Source organism: Lagopus leucura, unplaced genomic scaffold, assembly GCF_019238085.1.
Source record: "Lagopus leucura isolate 7727_CA_CO unplaced genomic scaffold, USGS_WTPT01 Super-Scaffold_100008, whole genome shotgun sequence".
In the NCBI taxonomy this organism is placed as follows: domain Eukaryota; kingdom Metazoa; phylum Chordata; class Aves; order Galliformes; family Phasianidae; genus Lagopus; species Lagopus leucura.
Window position 1 is genome coordinate 8,808,994 of NW_024962265.1, and position 17,805 is coordinate 8,826,798.

Sequence of the window (17,805 nt, forward strand, 5' to 3'; positions counted from 1 at the left end):
GTACAAAAAAAAAAAAAAAAAAAAAAAAAAAAAAAGACAGACATATAGTGAGAGGACATATTTGCTAAAAATTCCAGGGAACTTACTCAGAAATTTCATGGTATGAATTTCATGCTGAGTATTTTCAACTTCATAGTGACTCTGGGATTTGTTTCCTCTTTGTTGTGCTGTTTGGGATTCAAAAGAAAATAAAATGGTTATTTGAAAATGTCTCATATGCAGTTATGACGAAAGCTGAGTCACAAAGGATATAAACTTAGATAAGCTGGGATAGAAAAACGAGTAGAAACTTCTATGACCAGGAGCTCAGTGTGAGTAACCGCCTTCTAGTGTGATCTCAGAGCTGAGCTATCAAAGCAGTAATTGTACTCCTGGGAAAAACCTAAATCTAAAGAGATGCAACTTTGCAAAGAAATTGTGTGATGAACTTGATATATCTGATTAGTTTAATCATTAAGCAGGTTTAGAGTATAAATTTAATAATTTGAAAATTAATTATTTAACTGTTCCAATAAAAATGAGCAAAAAGTCTTTTACATTCCCAAATCAAGTGTAAATCATCTCTTGTGTAATTTTCTTTTTTCCTCAAAGAATGAATTTGCATGTTTCTTTTGTACAGAAAATGTTTTTTTTTAAGTAACACGGTAGCATGACAGTACATAAGATTAGCTTTATAAGAGTATTTTTAAGCTTTTTTTCCACTCCTATTTTTTTTTTTCCTCTATATAAGAGAATGATTTGGTTCTCTCCAGCTAAGAAAATCAAAGTGAACATAATGTTTCAATCTCTGTAATTTTTAAAGTAAAAAGAAAATATGTCAGATTTGATAGTGCATTACCATAAAGTGATTGTAGGCTGTTCTCCATTCTGATAATTTGTACATTTTCTGATGTAAAAGCTGTTAATTAAAAGCAAATATTTAACAAAAATATCAGTATCTACTGAATACAGGTAGATATAAACGTACATGCTTTGCAAGAGAATGTCAATGATCTGTCAACCTGTCTGTATGATTCTAAAAGCTCATCTACTATAATTTTCCAGCAAAATTGTATTCATGTTTTCGGCATATGATAAAGCTATCCTGTGAATCCACACTTCACATAGATTTCTAGCTTGTTAGTCGAATTTAATTAATACTCCAAATTAAGGTTTGTTTGAAATAGGTTTGCCATGCGAACTGTCATTTTACAGTACAGTAGGGCTGTCAGAAAAAGGCAAGATGGACTTCAATGCAGTTTTAGTGGATGAATTGTATGTGTGATGCCAGTGATACAGTATTTACTCAAGAAAATGTTTTCCTTCACCGAAAGCAAACTGAACACTCCTAACTCTCTCAAAGTTAATTCTTTGAGAATGTAATGGATGGGACCTCATTCTTCTGATCACATCCAGAAGTTGTTGAGGAAATCCTACTGATGATTTGTCTCTTTCTTTCTTTCCAATGAATTATTCATTGCTTCATCTCTGTTTCCTGTTTCTTTTGATCTCAGGCAATGGACTGGGAATCCGAGTTGTAGGTGGGAAAGAAATTCCAGGAAGCAGCGGAGAAATTGGAGCATACATTGCCAAGGTCTTGCCTGGGGGCAATGCAGAGCAGACAGGGAAGCTGATAGAAGGTAAGCTAAATGCATTATCAAAAAGTGGAAGCAAGAGAGTATTGGGGCTACAGTAGGACTGTTTATAATATACTGTCATATCGTTTTACTCTCACATAACAAATGTAATCTTGTGCAAGGGCAGAGATGTAACTCAGAGCCCTTTTAAACTTCCATCTGTCTTAAAACAGAAAAAGAATCAAAGAAGATTCTTTCATGCCTTTTATAGCCAGAGAGTTACCATGGTGAGCAGTATTCTGGTATGTCTTCTTTTATTTGTGCCAGCATTCTGTCTTCTGCATTGGGGGTAAGACTGTACGGAGAGAGTCCAACTGTGTCACATATTTTATGGATATGTGTCATTTTGAAGATGTTTACCTGGCTTGGTCACCTGGGTATATCTTTGTAGAATCACTTTTCTTAGTCACGCCTTCCAAATGAATCACAAGTCCACTTCTGTTCTGTGACACACACTAGCCCTTTTTTGGTGATGATCCCTAAAGTCAGACTTGACTGAATTCATCTCGTTCATTTTAATTTTCCAGTTTAAAAGAGTCAACAGGCAATGGAGAAAAAGAAGCATCTACACAAGGGCAATTCATTTCATCTTTCATAGACTTCTATTTCAAGAAGTGGGAGTGTCTTCCTCATTTACTTCACTCTAAGATGATTGCATTACACCAAACAGCTACCTTTACACAACTAAAGTTAAATATATGCGGAGTAATTTTTACATTATCAGGTATTATAGCAGATGTGATAATTCCTTCTAATAACATTTTATGCATAGTCACATAAATGATCTTTCTATAACTAGTTCCTTTTTCTTATAAGAATATATGTATGCACCTGAAATGGCGTCCATGGACAAAAATATAAAGTGTGTTTTTAAATAATTCATCTAGTTATTTGTATTTCTTCAATAAAAATGGTTATCCAGAAAATGATGGCAAAAGAAAGAAGGCAAGCAAGAAGAATAGTTCTCCCAGGTAAAATTCAATTCACGTAAACTTTCTGAATAGAAAACATGCAACAGAAGTCACAATTAAATCAAAAGTAGTTTACAAATAGAACAGCGAAGTAACTGGGTTATAGAATAGTTCAAAAGTGTATTTATAACAGCACAGTCTCCTCTGCATTCATGTCGTTCCTAGCACTTTTTACATCCTTGGTGGTTGTTTTTCTTTTTTTGTTTGTTTGTTTGTTTGCTTTGGTTTTTGTTTTTGGTCAATATTTTAAAGATTTACATAAAAGAGAGCACATACACCTCTGTCATTGTTAACTTAAAGTTAGGGCAAAGGAATGATATACAAAGATATCTTTCTTTTTTTCCCTATGGAATAGATTTTATCATTCAGATTAAACATGTAGTATCTTACTTATCAAATGGTAGAAGGATGTTATTTATTGCACGTAAGTAATGAAAGAATTGTTCTTAATTGATTGTCTTCTGAAGTTTGTATTTGTTTTGGCTCACTCCATAGAAAGAAGTGAGTCTCTCATAGCTGCACTGAATCATGCAGTAGCAAGCAGGTAATGAGGAGAATACAGTTATTCCGTATTTCCTAAAGACTGGATGTTTCATGAAGGAGGATGAGCAATTAGCACCTGGAATTTTCTCCACACTTTTGGTTCCTCTCACTGGGAGCTCTTCTGAGAATTGAGGTTTAAAGTACTTCTTCCTCACCATATGGCTGTTTTTTTAGCAGTGCTCAAGAGCATCTTGAATTCACAGTAACTACTGGAGAAATTCAAACAGGGTAGCTTGCTTTCCTTTCTGTTTACATGATGCTTTTTGAAGCTTTTTTAAATTTATTTATTCATATAAATATCTTATCAAGGTGTTGACTCTTTCTCACATCACATACAGAAAGCTTTATATGTGGTTATCTGTAAATGACAATTATTTCATATTAGTCATTTGTAGAGTAATCATGAGTCACTTTATGTGCTAAAATGCTGTCTGACTTCAAAGTAGTGAACATACCTACTCATCAACTGAACAATGTCATGCAAGTTAATATCACAACTCGTTAGCCTTTCCAAGAATACAATTCACTGCAAAAAATCCCATCCCATCCCATCCCATCCCATCCCATCCCATCCCATCCCATTTATTCTTCATCTGAAAATCCTGTTGGTAGAGTGAGGAAAAGGATAGATTTACTGTGGTTGTAATGGAAGCAATGTCCTACCCACTGTCTGCGTGACTACATCTGTGAAGAAATGATACATTTTAAAATACAGATAGCATTCTGTCCTTAGGGAATAGGAATCCATAACATTTTAGCCTATTTAAATAGCTTTGGAGGAGTCTGTTAGTGATGACAATTTTATTTATAGTTCTGACTGGCAAATACCAGTCTTCCTCGGTTTTCTCAACTTGAATTACTTTCAGATGTCAAAAATATATCTGACTCATCACTCATTGGCATCACAAAAAACTGGAGGTGGAAGACTCATTCCACTGAATTCATCAAGTGCAGGAACTATTTGATAGATGTGTCTGTGCTCCCTCTTGTGTTGACAGAAATAGTTCAGTTATATTCTTCCGGGTAAATCTACATAGGAAATGGCATTTTATACTGCCAGAATTTTTCAGAAACATAAGAAACTAGAGTAAAGCACAGAAGTAAAATATTAATGTGTATTACCAAGTAATATGGAGTTACTGCATGCCTTCAGCATTCCAGTGCTTTCATTGGACCATTCTGACAGGTTGACTGGAAAGCTTAGGTGCTTGTGAACTATGAGAGTCATTGTTCCAAGCTTTCAATAAATGAGCCTTGCAATGCTTAAGCTAGCTAACACCATAATCCAGAGGAGAATCCTTGCCTTTCTGGTCTTCTGATGATCCTAGGAGACTTGCATGGTCTGAACTTGCTAATGGTGAATTTGATTTGTGGTAATCTTACTGTATTTCCTCCAGTCATCAGCAACCATGGTACTGATCAGCTTTTTGTAAAATTATCAGAAGCATAATGAGTACAACATATACCAACTTCAAATAATATCTTCTCAAACATAAAAATAAGAAAATGGTATATAATGAAGACAGAGTCTCATCATCACGTATAATTGAGAATTCAGTTTGATTGAATTCAGTGTTTTATAATTTAATAAAAATATTCAATACACAAGGATATTTTAGAATTCCCCATCTTGAAGCTGGTCCAATGATATTAGAAGAAATTCCTCCTGATGTATATATGTACATACAGTGAAATATAAAGCCATCCAGTTTAAGTAGTTACAAAGGTTTGAAGAGAGAAAATGTACTGCCATTTGAGAGTTCTGTGGCAGTTAATGGTGTCCTGCCCCTTTGTCCATATCCTTTGACAGTTGTTTTGATCTTGATTAATAACTACTCCATTAGAGTACAAGAAATGATATTTCACAAAACATCATGAAGATACTCTAAGAAAAGCAGACTGCAGCCTGATGACAGGTAACAAGAGGTTGACAAAGCACATCCAGTGTCTTCAACATCAAAGTCTGCATATAAGTGATAAGTTATTAAATATAACCAATATCTTTTAGGATTCAACTGGATAGGCTGCTTTCCATTCTTCTGGAAGTTCTCAAGGTGACATGACCTGTTCTCTTCTGGACTGTATTTTGAATGGCCAGTTCCTTATTGTGCGTATCAGAGTCCTCTCTCATCTTTAGAAATCTTTGCAATCTCAGAACTTTAGAATGCCTTCAGAAAATAAACCTGAAGTCTCCCCATGCATGTTTCTATTCTTGCTCTTGTTCCAACTTCAATAGAAGGTCTTACATATTCTTACATATTCAAGTGTCAGAGTTTCCTTTTGTAAGACCTTAGATGCACAACTCTAAGTCTCTGTCTTTGTAATGGCCTAATATGAGGTGAAAACCATTAGAATCACTCCTCAGAGAGAAACTAAACACTTTTTCCTTGGACTTTTATGAGAGGCCATAGCCATGGACTCAAATTCCCTCTCAGATTTTAAGCTAGTATGGGGAGAAATAAGTTTTTCATTGTTTGCTCTCATGTATCTTTCCACTTCAGGACTGACATATGAGGTGATCAGTGTGTACCAAATCATCATGCTGTTACTGGCAAAAGAGAGACACATCTAGATCAATAAGGAGTGTTTTCCACGTTGAACATAAAGAGGAAAAAGATAGGAGAAAAGAACTGCCTGGATTACCTCTATGGACTTCAGATAGCAGTCAGTTTTCTCAGTTTCAATTCTCTAAAGGAGGAAGACACAGAAAGCCTTATCAGAAGTCTGCCATAACCACAATGCAATACAGCTCTCACCTATGGGGCAGACTTTGGCTTGTGATACAAATTTAAACATCCTGAATGTGCTTTCCTGTAAGCTTTAGGCCCAGACAGGGAGCCTTTTTCTCCCGCCTAAGCCTGGGGCTACTTGAGTTCTCAAAATGGAGAGTTAAGAACAAGTGGGTCACACAAGTTCACAACAAAAACGATTATAGTGAGATTGCCACACTTCTGTTTCTTCCTCTGGAGGAGGAAGCAGCCCATAGCCTCTGGCAATGCTGTAGAAGAATGTAAGAGGATTATTTGAAGGCAGAAAACAAATACACATGGCTCATTAAGACCCATGTCTAGACAGATGCAGGTGTCATTACCACAGGTCTTCATTATTTCCAAGACAGGCAGATTAGTCAAAAAGAAAATTGCGATAAAGAGTAGATAAAGATAGTATATAAAGTAGATACTACTTTATCTACTTTAGATACTTTAGATACTACTTTATGTACTTTATCTACTTTAGATAGTAGATAAAGAAGTATAGGGGATGGCAAAGAGAGAAACTGCTGTGTTAGGTAGTAATCTTCTACGGTTACATATGAATGAAGAAACAAAGAAACAAACAAATCTGCAACCAACAAACCAAAAAAAAAGCCCCAAGAAAACAACAGCACACATTTGACCACTCAGAAATGTGACTGAAATATGAAAGATGCAGAAGTATGAAATATTTAGCAACTTTGAGTCTAGGGGAGTCAAAAAGTGAGAGCTGAAAGACAACTAGCAGGTTTGTGGTTCATGTACAATTCCTTGTGCACAAGAACACAATGTGCAGTCTGCATAAACCACATAAACTGGAAACATCTTGAGTTTTATGCTACCTGCAATGCTTCCTCTGTGGGAAATGCAAATAAGGCTAAAGATCAGAGACAAGATGGCTAATCTAGGGAGATTATGAACTCTACTTTGGTTGTCTATTATAATTAAGATGTTTGGATATAAGAAATATCATATAGAGGCTATTAGACTGTTAGCATCACTGTTTAGTCTGCAAAGTATTTTTGGATTATGAGCAAAAAAATCCAGAAATAAAGCAGCTTTTTCATTTTTTATCCAGGTAAAAGTGGAAATTAGCCAACTTCCAGAAGCTATTCCATCTTAGCCACGCCTCATGGATGTTCTTCGTATGCTTTCAGCTAATAATTTTTCAATCACAATTATCCAAGTTTTTTATGCCTTTCTGGCATCAGAAAGAGGTGACATAAATCCTCATGGAAGGACAGCGGGACATGTAACTGGGCTGCTTAGCAGTCTGAAAAGAGCAGAAAAAATAAAAGATTTTTATGCAACTTTTTCAAAGTACTTTTGGACTAGTTTGGATTCCCCCAGGGGCTGAAAAAGACTAGACCCAATTTCCAAAGTTTCCTTTGATGAAGGAAATAGTATGTAATGTCTGTTCATCTTATTGAAACTCTCTCTTGTCATATCATAGACATACTTTGGATGTTGCTTGGAAAATGGAGTGTGGCTGGAATGGTCATGGGTACCTAAATAATTTGAAAACCTAAACAGAAGTAGTAAGTCACTATTCTTCCCCTACTCCTTTTGCCCCACTTCCCTCTTTATCCTGAATTACAGATGGACTTAAATGTAATACTGACTGGTCTTGGTCATCTGTCAGTGGGAAGATCAACAGGCAGCAGATCTTAACCATGAGTTTTAAGAGACAGTAGTGAGAGCTGCTTGCTGCTTAGAGAGCTAAAATTAGAAACATCAATCAGTGCATCACAGTGAAGAGATTTCCCAGTCTTCATGAAGCTAGGGACAGTGAACAGCCAGCATCACTTCTTGTGTCTCTCTGATAATTACAATCCTGGCAGAAGGTAGATAACATGATGAAGTTGAAAGATGATGAAATGAAATTAAAAGGAACACAAGAAGGGAAAAAAAGATTCGCAGAAAACTTTGAATCATCTTAAATTAAAAGAAGCAGTCTTTCTGTACTGCATTCCTGTTTTGTAGTTTGACTGCTTTAATTTATAACTGCACTGGAGGAAACAAATAACTAACTTTTCCTCATTCTCTGTAAATTAGTTTTAGTGATTTATTGTGCTACCTGTGCTTATTCCGTGAGGCTAGAGGAGAGAAGTTTGCTCGCAGTTCATTCCCTGGGCTTCAGGCTTAAGTATATATATCTGAGCAGTATTGACTTAATCAAAGAAGCTGTGAACAAAATAAGAGGTAGTGATTTGTTTTTTGTTTTGTTTTGGTTGTTTGTTTTGTTTTGTTGTTTGTAAATATAAAATACTTTTGTGTAATCTAAACCAAAATATAGAAAGAAAAGTTACTGGGTGCTCATGATTTTTTTAAAGGTATGAGAATTAAGCATTACGTTTATATATATTAGAATCAGTAATGACCAGGCCTCTTGCAATAGGCAGTTTACAGTGTTTTCACTCCTGCAGTTAGCCCTGTTAAACTAGTATAGATCACACTTTCTTTATGATCATGATCTTGAACAACTAATTATCGCTGAAAGTCATTGTTGTGGAAAAGTCCTGTCATACAAATTGCGCCAGGAAATTGGATTTGTTATAACAAATAAATAAATCCATCAAAATATCTCCTTAGGGAACTTCTGCTTTGTCTTAAGTAGGAAAGTCTGATTTATAAAGACAAGCAAAATAACGTGGATGCTTCAAGCAGATAGTAGACCCAGACACAATGACTAAACATTCCAGAAGTAATGAAGAGAAGAGCAAAGACAGAAGTCAGGCTACAAACATATGTCAGAAAATTTATAAGAGAAGTTATGGAAGATTAGTCTTATAAATGTCATTATTGATATAACTAGTTTTCAGTAACATTCTACTAAAATCATAATTGAAAGCACTTCTCTCATTAAGTACTCACATACAACTGTGGAGTTATAAATCAGTAGTCAAAATGCTTTTGAGAGCTGGTTATTATCAGGACCCTGATGGATAGCTCATGTCAGGAAGAAAATCCAGGTATTTCTTGGAAAGAGCCTTCATTGCTTCCAAAGAATGCTTCTGATTTGGTCAGCACTGGAGGAAAATAGAGTATGCAGAGCTAGCTCTGTGGGCACAGTGGGGATTCTCATCTGGAGACACAGTTTTAGTTGCTGGGCCCAAAACATTTAGGGGAAAAGTTTCCCCAGGGATTATGACAGATGGACAGGTGAATGGCATTCTCCAGATAAAGTTATACCTGATATTAGAAAATAATAAAGGCACAAAAAAACTAGGCCTGTCAAGATGCATAGTTACTGTGGATGCTAAAAGAGTTTTGAATTTTGACTTGCATAAAAAATCTCTGCTTCTATTGCTCTGATTCTCATCTTCTGCTGACACGGACAGGCTTCTGTGTTTCTTTTCAAAGCAACCAAGTGCTTATAAGTGTAAATCTTCCAGTACCTAAACCAAGACTATCTTGCTTTCCCTATAGAAATCAGCAAATCACACTCCTGTCCCCAGTGACTCTATAGAGAAGTGATGTATTTCCTTTAGGCGAACAGGCTCACTGGTAACCTAAAATGTAGATATTAAGTGCGTACACTGTGCATTCAATAGCACATCACACAAAACAAGAAGCCTTTGTTTGTTGCTTTTAAGGAACAGTTACTCTTTGGCATTCCAAGAAGATTTTATTATGGATGGAATGGGAAAGACTTTTTCTGTAACAGTGGATTGTGTTGTTTGAGAAAGACTTGAACCAGGAAGGTGAAAATGTCCTGACTTTGCTTCTTGTTGTGCACACTACTGTGAGCTGAAAGTAGCAGGCTGGGAATTTACTTTAAGGTGATTTTAATAGGGAAAAAAAAAAATCAGTGAAATCTGTGAGGGCTATCTTGAAGTACAAGTGACATATAGCAATGTCTTCTTAGATCATATTCCTTGCTCCTGGGTTACAAAAACTGTGTTAAAATATTTAGCAAGTCAATAAAAATATGTGCTGCCACTGAATATCTCAGAAGTAGTGTGTTAGTACTTTGCAAGATGCTGCCCAGACGTGAAGAGGCCTATGAGGATCATGTTTACTTGCCAATGAAAATAGGTAGTAGCAAGCAGATTTTCTTCAATTACTTGTTATATAAAAATATTTTATAGATAGATGTTTACTCATTTGATTCTTCCAAGATGCTAGAAATCTTCTGAGGACTTTTAACAGTTATTGACAATTTCCTGTGAAGAAAGGAGGACTACTGAAAATAGGTTTTCCAACAGTAGAATGTTATTTATCCTTCAGATGGGCTTTGCACATGGTAATATGTAAGGCTTGAACACAGATTTCAATGGTTGATTGTAGAACTGTGCTTTGATGTTTTTAAAAGTGATGTGATCATATACATAAGGCCTGTGCTTTCTGAAGTATTGAGTAATAAACAGAGAAGGAGAAAAACAATTTTTTTTCCTAAACTGCTTAAATTAAATCCACCAATCTCTGAAGATACTAAAGAAAAACAAAACAAAACAAATAAGAATACAAAAAGAACCCTCCCCTCTCCAAGATCAAAGCAAAATCGGAAACAAATAAACAAACAAACAAAAAAACTGAGTAAGCAAGCAATTCCAGAATTGTTCCAAGGTTTTATAATCTGCTTCATCTGGTATCAGTTGCTTTACAGCTTTACAGAGGAGGTGCTGAACTGGTCTGCGCTCTGAACTTATGAGACCTAACAATGACTTTCTTACTCATTGTTAGAAACTCAAGCAGGAAAAGCAATTTTCTGCAAACACTTTTGCAATATAGTACATTTCCAAATAGGAATATTATGTAAATTAACAGAGAAAATGAATATTTTAAAAGTCAGATTAAAAACAGAAATCCAATGAACATTCTTAAACAAACAAACAAAAAAACCCCACCAAAACATAATGATATTATTTTAAATTGCTTGTATTCCACAGTCTAATTAGATTATCCATAAAGAATGGCTATAAAAAGTTTCCTATGGAAATCTTTAGGTTTCCTTGAGAGGAAAGGAGCAGGTGATCATATAATTTGACAGAAAACAGGTCAAAACTTTGTTCATTAAAAAACACTACTCTTTATCCATATTTATTGTTTTAACATCTATACGTATTTGAGGCTTACCAGTTAAATTAGATGGCTACAACTTCACACTTTTATATTAAAAAGCTGAAAGAAAACACTTAGCGTATAACTTAAGATGCATATGAAATTGAAGCCCCAAAATGTAAATTATCTAAATTATAAGTAGCTAAAGTTAGATACCATTAAACAGAAAAAAAATCAAATCTTGTTTTTGTTCCAAACAAGAACCTATTCCAAAATTTGGAAAAGAATAAAAGTGAATCTCTAGGCTTCAATTAAACTCATTCCAAGTAGTTAATAAGAAATCTTTTTGTAATTTTGAAGTTTCTAGTCCCACAAGTGTTGTTGCAAAAAGATGCCCAAATGCTTATGGGAAAAAAAAAAAAAAAAAAAAAAAAGTATGCTCTGCTGTATTGTTTTTCTATACTGATTCTAAAATATCTGACCAAGAACTTGTTGAAATCTATATTATTTCTGTTTGTTTATAATTGGAATGCGCTTCAGATCTGAAAGGAATAAAAACAGTTTGATAACTGTTTGATAAGTACAGCAGCAAGCATAATTCTATTAAGATTTCTGGGCTTTATACTACAATTGAAAACCTGAAATTACATTATAGGTGCATCAATGTGTTCCAGGTAACTTTTCAAAATGCTTTTGCTATGTGCTTAGATCTCATAATTTCTAGAAAAGTGTAATTTGTTGCTTGATTTGTGTTATTGTGAGGCTAGAGCGATGACACTAACAATGTAATTGCAAAATAATGGGCTTTAGAATTATGTTCAGCTCAGTAAAACAGTAATAATAATCTTGTGGTAATAACTATTTTCTATTTTCTATTTTCTATAACTATTTTATACTACATTGAGGGAGCATTTCAAGTCTGAGAGTCCTGACATTTGCTCTAAGTTCTAAGTTCTAAGTTCTCCAGGTCTAAGCTCTGAAAGTCTCTGAAAGGACACAGTGAATGTTTTGGAACATTCATTTGCATTTGGAACATGTAGATTTTAACAGTGTTTCCAGATCATCACATATAGATCAAGATGATCTGACTGCTTTTATGTAACAGGCAGGTTCAGTGCCTGCCAAGTGAATAGGAAACCTTGATTCTAGGCCTTCCTCAGCTCAACTGATGTTCAGTTGCTGAGATAATTTAGCTTCTAAAAGAGCATGCACTTGATGAGATCAATACTAAATTCTTTTAAAAATGAGTAAAATCTATTTTGAGTTTGGATCTTGCTCTCCATTTTGGAAATGGTCTTTCTTCCAAACCATTAACCCTATTATTTACTGTGATAGTTAAGGCACTTTCTGGGAAAGTTCTACATCTTTGCCTTGATTTTTATTCCGTCAAAAAATGATTTTCAAAATTTTCAAAAACAATTTTCAATTATAACTTTTCAGTTAAGTGCATCAATAACAAGGAATGGGAAAGAAAGGTGGAATCTGCATTGTTTTGCTACCTCTCTATATGAAGGGTTTATAACAGTGCAAGAACGAGAATTCCATTCTGGCCTTAATAAAATACATCTATGTTAAATAAAGTAAAATTGTAGAATCATTAAGGCTGGAAAAAACCTCCAAGATCATCTGGTCCACATGTCCGCTTACCACCAATATTTCCTCACTAAACCATGTTTCTAGAACAACATCTACACATCTCCTGAACATTTCCAGGGACAATGGATTCCATCACCTTCCTGGGCAGCCCGTTCACACTAGTTCAGAGTGTAAATTTTTGCTAACATCCACCCTGAATCTTCCTTGGCATAACTTGAGGCCATTCCCTTTAGTCCTTTCACTAGTTATGCAGAAGAAGAAGCTGACCTCCATCTCACCACAGCCTCCTTTCAGGAAGTTGTGGAGATCTACAACATCTCTCAGCTCCCTCAGTTGCTCCTCATGTGATTTGCACTCCAGATTACTCACAGCTTCATTGCCCTTCTCCAAACACACTCCAGGGCCTCAGTGTCTTTCTTGTAGTGACAGCCCACTACACTCAACATAGTACTCAAGGCGCAGCCTCACCATGGCTGAGTCCAAAGGGCTGATGACCTCCCCAGTTCTTCTGGCAACTCTGTTTCTAATACGCGCCAGGATGCCATTGGCCTTGGCTATATGAGCATACTGCTGATGCATGTTCAGCTGAATGCTGACCAACACCACCAGATCCTTTTCCTCTACCCAGTCTTCCAGCCACTATAGCCCAATTTTCCTGGGGTTATTTGTGGCCAAAGTGAAGAACTGGCACTTGGTCTTATTGAACTCATCCCATTGGCCTCAGCCCAGTGATCCAGCCTGTCCAAATCCATCTGTAGGGCCTTCCTACCCTCAGGCAGATCGACCCTTCCTCCCTTTGCAGATTGTGTCATCCTTTATGAGGGTGCACTCAATCCCCTCATCTAGGTCATCAATAAAGATACTAAACAGGACAGGCCCCAGTACGGACCTCTGGGGGACACTACTGATGACCAGTTGCCAGCTGGATTTAACTCCATTCACAACCACATTCTGGGCCCTGCTCTCCAGTCTGTTAATTACCCAGCGAAGAGTATACAGTGCAAGGTTTGCATCCCTAGGTAATAACACTAATGCGGAATTTATCACCCTTATTGATTATTTATTACAAAATATTAATTTCAACACATTTTTTAATACATTTCTCAATAGAAAGAGAATTTCATAGCTGTAGAAAGTAATGTAGTCTTCATTAAAAAGATGAACATATGAAGAGATTCAAAAGTATTAAAATAATGTTTAACCATTAACTAAAGCCAAAATTCTTGCATATTTCCCAGTAGACCCATGAAAAATATCTTATTATTTATTTCATTGCTTTCAGTCATCATAATGCCATGGGTTCACAGATGCACATGATGGTCTTAGAGGTATTATCCAACCTTAATGTTTCTAGGACATATTATCATAGAATCACAGGTACAGTTAATTATGTGCTGGGTAAAAACATGAACAAGTTACATGTCTTCTGTTTTTTCAAGGGGATACCATAACATTTTTGCCTTTGCTAAGTAAGCTTCTCAACTGAAAATGAACCAGACTTTGCCAACTCTAATTCAACTGAATTAGAGTTTATTTGAACTATATTGCCATTTGTACAAAACTAACTGCACAGTCACAGGCTGAGTATAATAATTGACTTGAAACAAAGTGCCATATAATGTTGAAAATGTTTAAGGCCGAACAGGAGAACCAATACATTAAATTGTTCACTGGAAAGATATTCTAGATAAAACAGTATGTTATTTTTCTTGTTGATTGTAGCTGTGGCTTTCTCAACATCCCTTCATGATTTACAGCTTCAAAGAATGTTATAATGTCATCCCCAGTTAGAAGGTAGTTACTCGAATCTGACAGTCACAAACATTTCCACTGTGAAGTCTGGTTCTAAGTTGCTCAGTTGTTAAATTTCCTATCTGTTTTTCTGTTGATACTGGCCTAGTGGTTTTTATTTATGTTATAATACACTGTTTTTGGCTGTGATGTTTCGCCACACTGATTGCGTGAAAACAGATTATTAACTATTCTCTCACTTGTGCATCTTTAACATAACAAATAGCAATGAGATATGTACCACACAGAGCATACATAATAAACTTTTCTCAGCGACAATGTTCAGTTAGATCTCAGGTATAATAAATTAAATAAAATGGTCTGAGAACAATTCCATGTATGTTAGGAGGTCCACAGGACTAATTATAGGACTTCATGTAAAGCTGAAGTGTTTTATCTATAGATTAAAATTAGATATTGGGCAAAAATTCATGATTTTTGAGAGCATCCAGAAATGTCTACTGTGATGTTGGCTTCTCTCATTCAGTATTGCCATGCTACTGTACAAGTATTGTGATATTCCAGGATACTCCAGCCTTTGTTATTGAATGTACACTTGCATTAGGTGATTTTCTTCTTCAGCACCTGAATTCAATAACATTCATAAGTTGTTATCTGTCATTTTCCTAGAAATTAATGTTGAGATGTGCCAAGCAAAAGTCAGAGGCGCTGAACAATTTATTCCTCAGCTAACATGACTTGGAAACTAGATCTCAGTGTGCTTTTCTTTGTGGCATTATTTTACATATCCCTGTTATTCCCCAAAACGTCTTGTTATGAAACATAAAATTTCTTAAACATTATTTTCCGTGAAACTGTAGAACACCCCGGCTGTTTGTAAGTATTGCTCATTCCAGCTGAATTTTCCTTTAATTAAATCTCTGTGCAAGGTGTAGGTTTTCTCCAACTGATTAGCCAGTTCTTTGAAACTCATACTGGCCATGTCTAGTAATCCAATTTGCCTACAGACTGCATTTATCATTTACTGCTAAACCAGCCCATTTGTTATTGCCATAAATCAGTGTTAGCTTAATAACTGGCAGGGAGTAATTTCCTGAAATTTCATAGTTGCTTTGTGTTTGCTTTTCCCTTATTTAGGAGAAAAATAAATCAGACTGCTTAGATTCAATAGCATTGCAGTGTTAATTTCTTTGACTGGAGCTGGAATTGGATTAAAATAATCACCTGGTATTAATAAAGACTACTACAGGAGTCAGCCCTTAATATGCAGCAGGTGATACAATGACGTTTACTAAACTATTTCACTTAGGGAAACTGATTTATATATGTAGGTTTTCAACTTTGCTCTGGAAGGGATTTAAAGGTACCAAAGAGAAGTTGAATTTCTTAGAAGCAGTACTGAAAATGCTAAACATTATTACAAATATGAGCTTTTTCACTGTGTACTTTGACCTGTCATTTAAATCTGCTAATATAAGTTTTGATAAATAAAATTAGGAAGCAATTTTGAAAGTATGTCAGTATAGCTCTGGAGTTTGACTGTTTGGGTTCATTGATATGTTATCAATGAACAGATATTATTACTCTACAATTGTTTTGGGTCTTAAAATGATTTTCACAAAAGGTCTTTCTCACTGATATATTGCTATGTGACAAACATCTGCAAATTAAGAGGGATTTTATTAATCTGTTCACAGTACTTTAATCCTTCTTCTTTTTGATTCTGAGCAGTCAGTCCAAAATAAAGCATTCTGAGTGACTTTACAGAATGGCTGAAAATTTCTGTTTAATTCGGTTCAAACAGTTTGAGCTCTACTCGGCTCTTGCAAAGCCCCATCAGCAGTACTGCATCCAGGCCTGGGGACCCCAACACAGAAAGGATGTGGCGCTCTTGGAGCGGGTGCAGAGGAGGGCCACTAAGATGATCAGAGGGCTGGAGCACCTCTCCTATGAAGAATGGTTGAGGGAGAAGAAGCAGTACAATCTTGGAGCAGTAGTGCTTGTAACATAATTGTTCCTTAGTCTTTGGAATTGTAAGGATTTTCTGTGTCGTTGTTTTCATAAATCTATTCATAAAAGGCCAACAGGAATAGATCAGAGAGACAAATATGCACATCTACAAAAAGAAACTGGCAGTTACAAAGAGAAGGGGTCTGGATTCTTCTTACATGCTTACTTGTTCTCCCTTGATGCTCTGTTCCCATCCCAAACAAGCTCAGCCTGGGAAGGAATATGCCTTGGAACAAAATACTTCAAACTCACATACCCAGATGAGCAGGTTTCAGTAGTGGATACAGGCCCTGTTCTATGAAGGTAGGTTTTCAGGAGTACTATGGGGCTTATTACTCCTCCTTCTAAGGACCTCTCACCAGGGCAAGGAGAAGACTCCTAATAACATTTTGCGTAATGGTGCCAACTGTGCCCAACGGTGTTTCTTTAGCATACTTGTTTATGAGCATATATGCTGCACAAGTGAGACAGGCCAGATTAGAAAATGCACAGTAAACTGGGACAGATCTATGCTGTGGAATTAGGGTACAATAGCTACATTATGGCAGACAAAACGTGCAGAAAAGCGAGCAGTAGTGCAGAGGATATGAGGGTAGTTAGTGCTAAAGCAAAAGATTTATAGATCTGTGTGGAAAGCAATGTGGTGAAAAGCAATCTCTTATTCCTCATTAGAATCTATTTGCACAGAAAAATTAGATGAGTACTATTTATTTGCCTCACTGCAATGACAGAGCCATTTAGTAGTGCTGACCAGTCATATAAATGAATAGAAATTTTGATTATTTCTTAGTTACTACATCATGTGCTGTACAGAAATCCATGAAATTAACCTTTAAGATGGCACAGTAAAAGGAAATTAGTCATTCAAGGAAATGTTCATCAGTATGTGAGCACTGAGCTTGCTAAATTACTTCTGTCATTGTGTGGGTGAAGTGGAATCAATCCATATAATTCATACATTTGCTGCTCATATGCACAGTTTGGAGACTACTCACTAGAAAGAAGCATTGACATGTCTAAATTCAGCAAAGTTTCATGTTAAGTTTATGGATTATATTTTCCAAATGCATCTGAAGGGACTGATTAGAAGAAAACAAGATGTTCTGAGATATGTTGAAGGAAAGGGTAAACGGAAGCAAAATTATTGGCAAGAACTTTCATGACTACTATTTACAAGGAAGCAGAAGTAGCTTTAATTTTAGACAATACTAAATAAAGGAAAATTTTTCATCTTTTTATTCACAGATCACTGTACTATTCTTCGATATGTCAGGCTATTTCAGTGGCAGCAATTCACACAGTGGAAGCTGACTGGTTTAGTTGAAAAGTAGGAGTTCTCTTCTGACTCAGAAACTTCAAAGAGCATGAGAAAAGAAAAAACACTTCCCACTGTTTAGGAAATAGGAAAGCTCTAAAGAAGGAATGAAAATGCCTTCAAGTGCAACAATGACCCTTGTTGAGTGTGATGCTGCCAGAACTGTAGATGTGATTAAAACAGTGTCACAACAGACTAACAGTTACAGAAGGGTCTGGATCAGACATGGCAGTGAAGCACACTGA

The 17,805-nt window shown here is 35.8% G+C and overlaps 1 protein-coding gene across 1 annotated transcript in view; it reads left to right on the forward strand.

Annotated features, from left to right (window-relative positions):
- PCLO (piccolo presynaptic cytomatrix protein) overlaps positions 1-17,805 on the forward strand; it is a 319,356-nt gene that overhangs the window by 206,016 nt on the left and 95,535 nt on the right. Inside the window, exon 10 of the mRNA XM_042872716.1 lies at positions 1,494-1,619. Coding sequence (XP_042728650.1) covers positions 1,494-1,619 — 126 coding nt within the window. The remainder of the gene's footprint in view (positions 1-1,493; positions 1,620-17,805) is intronic.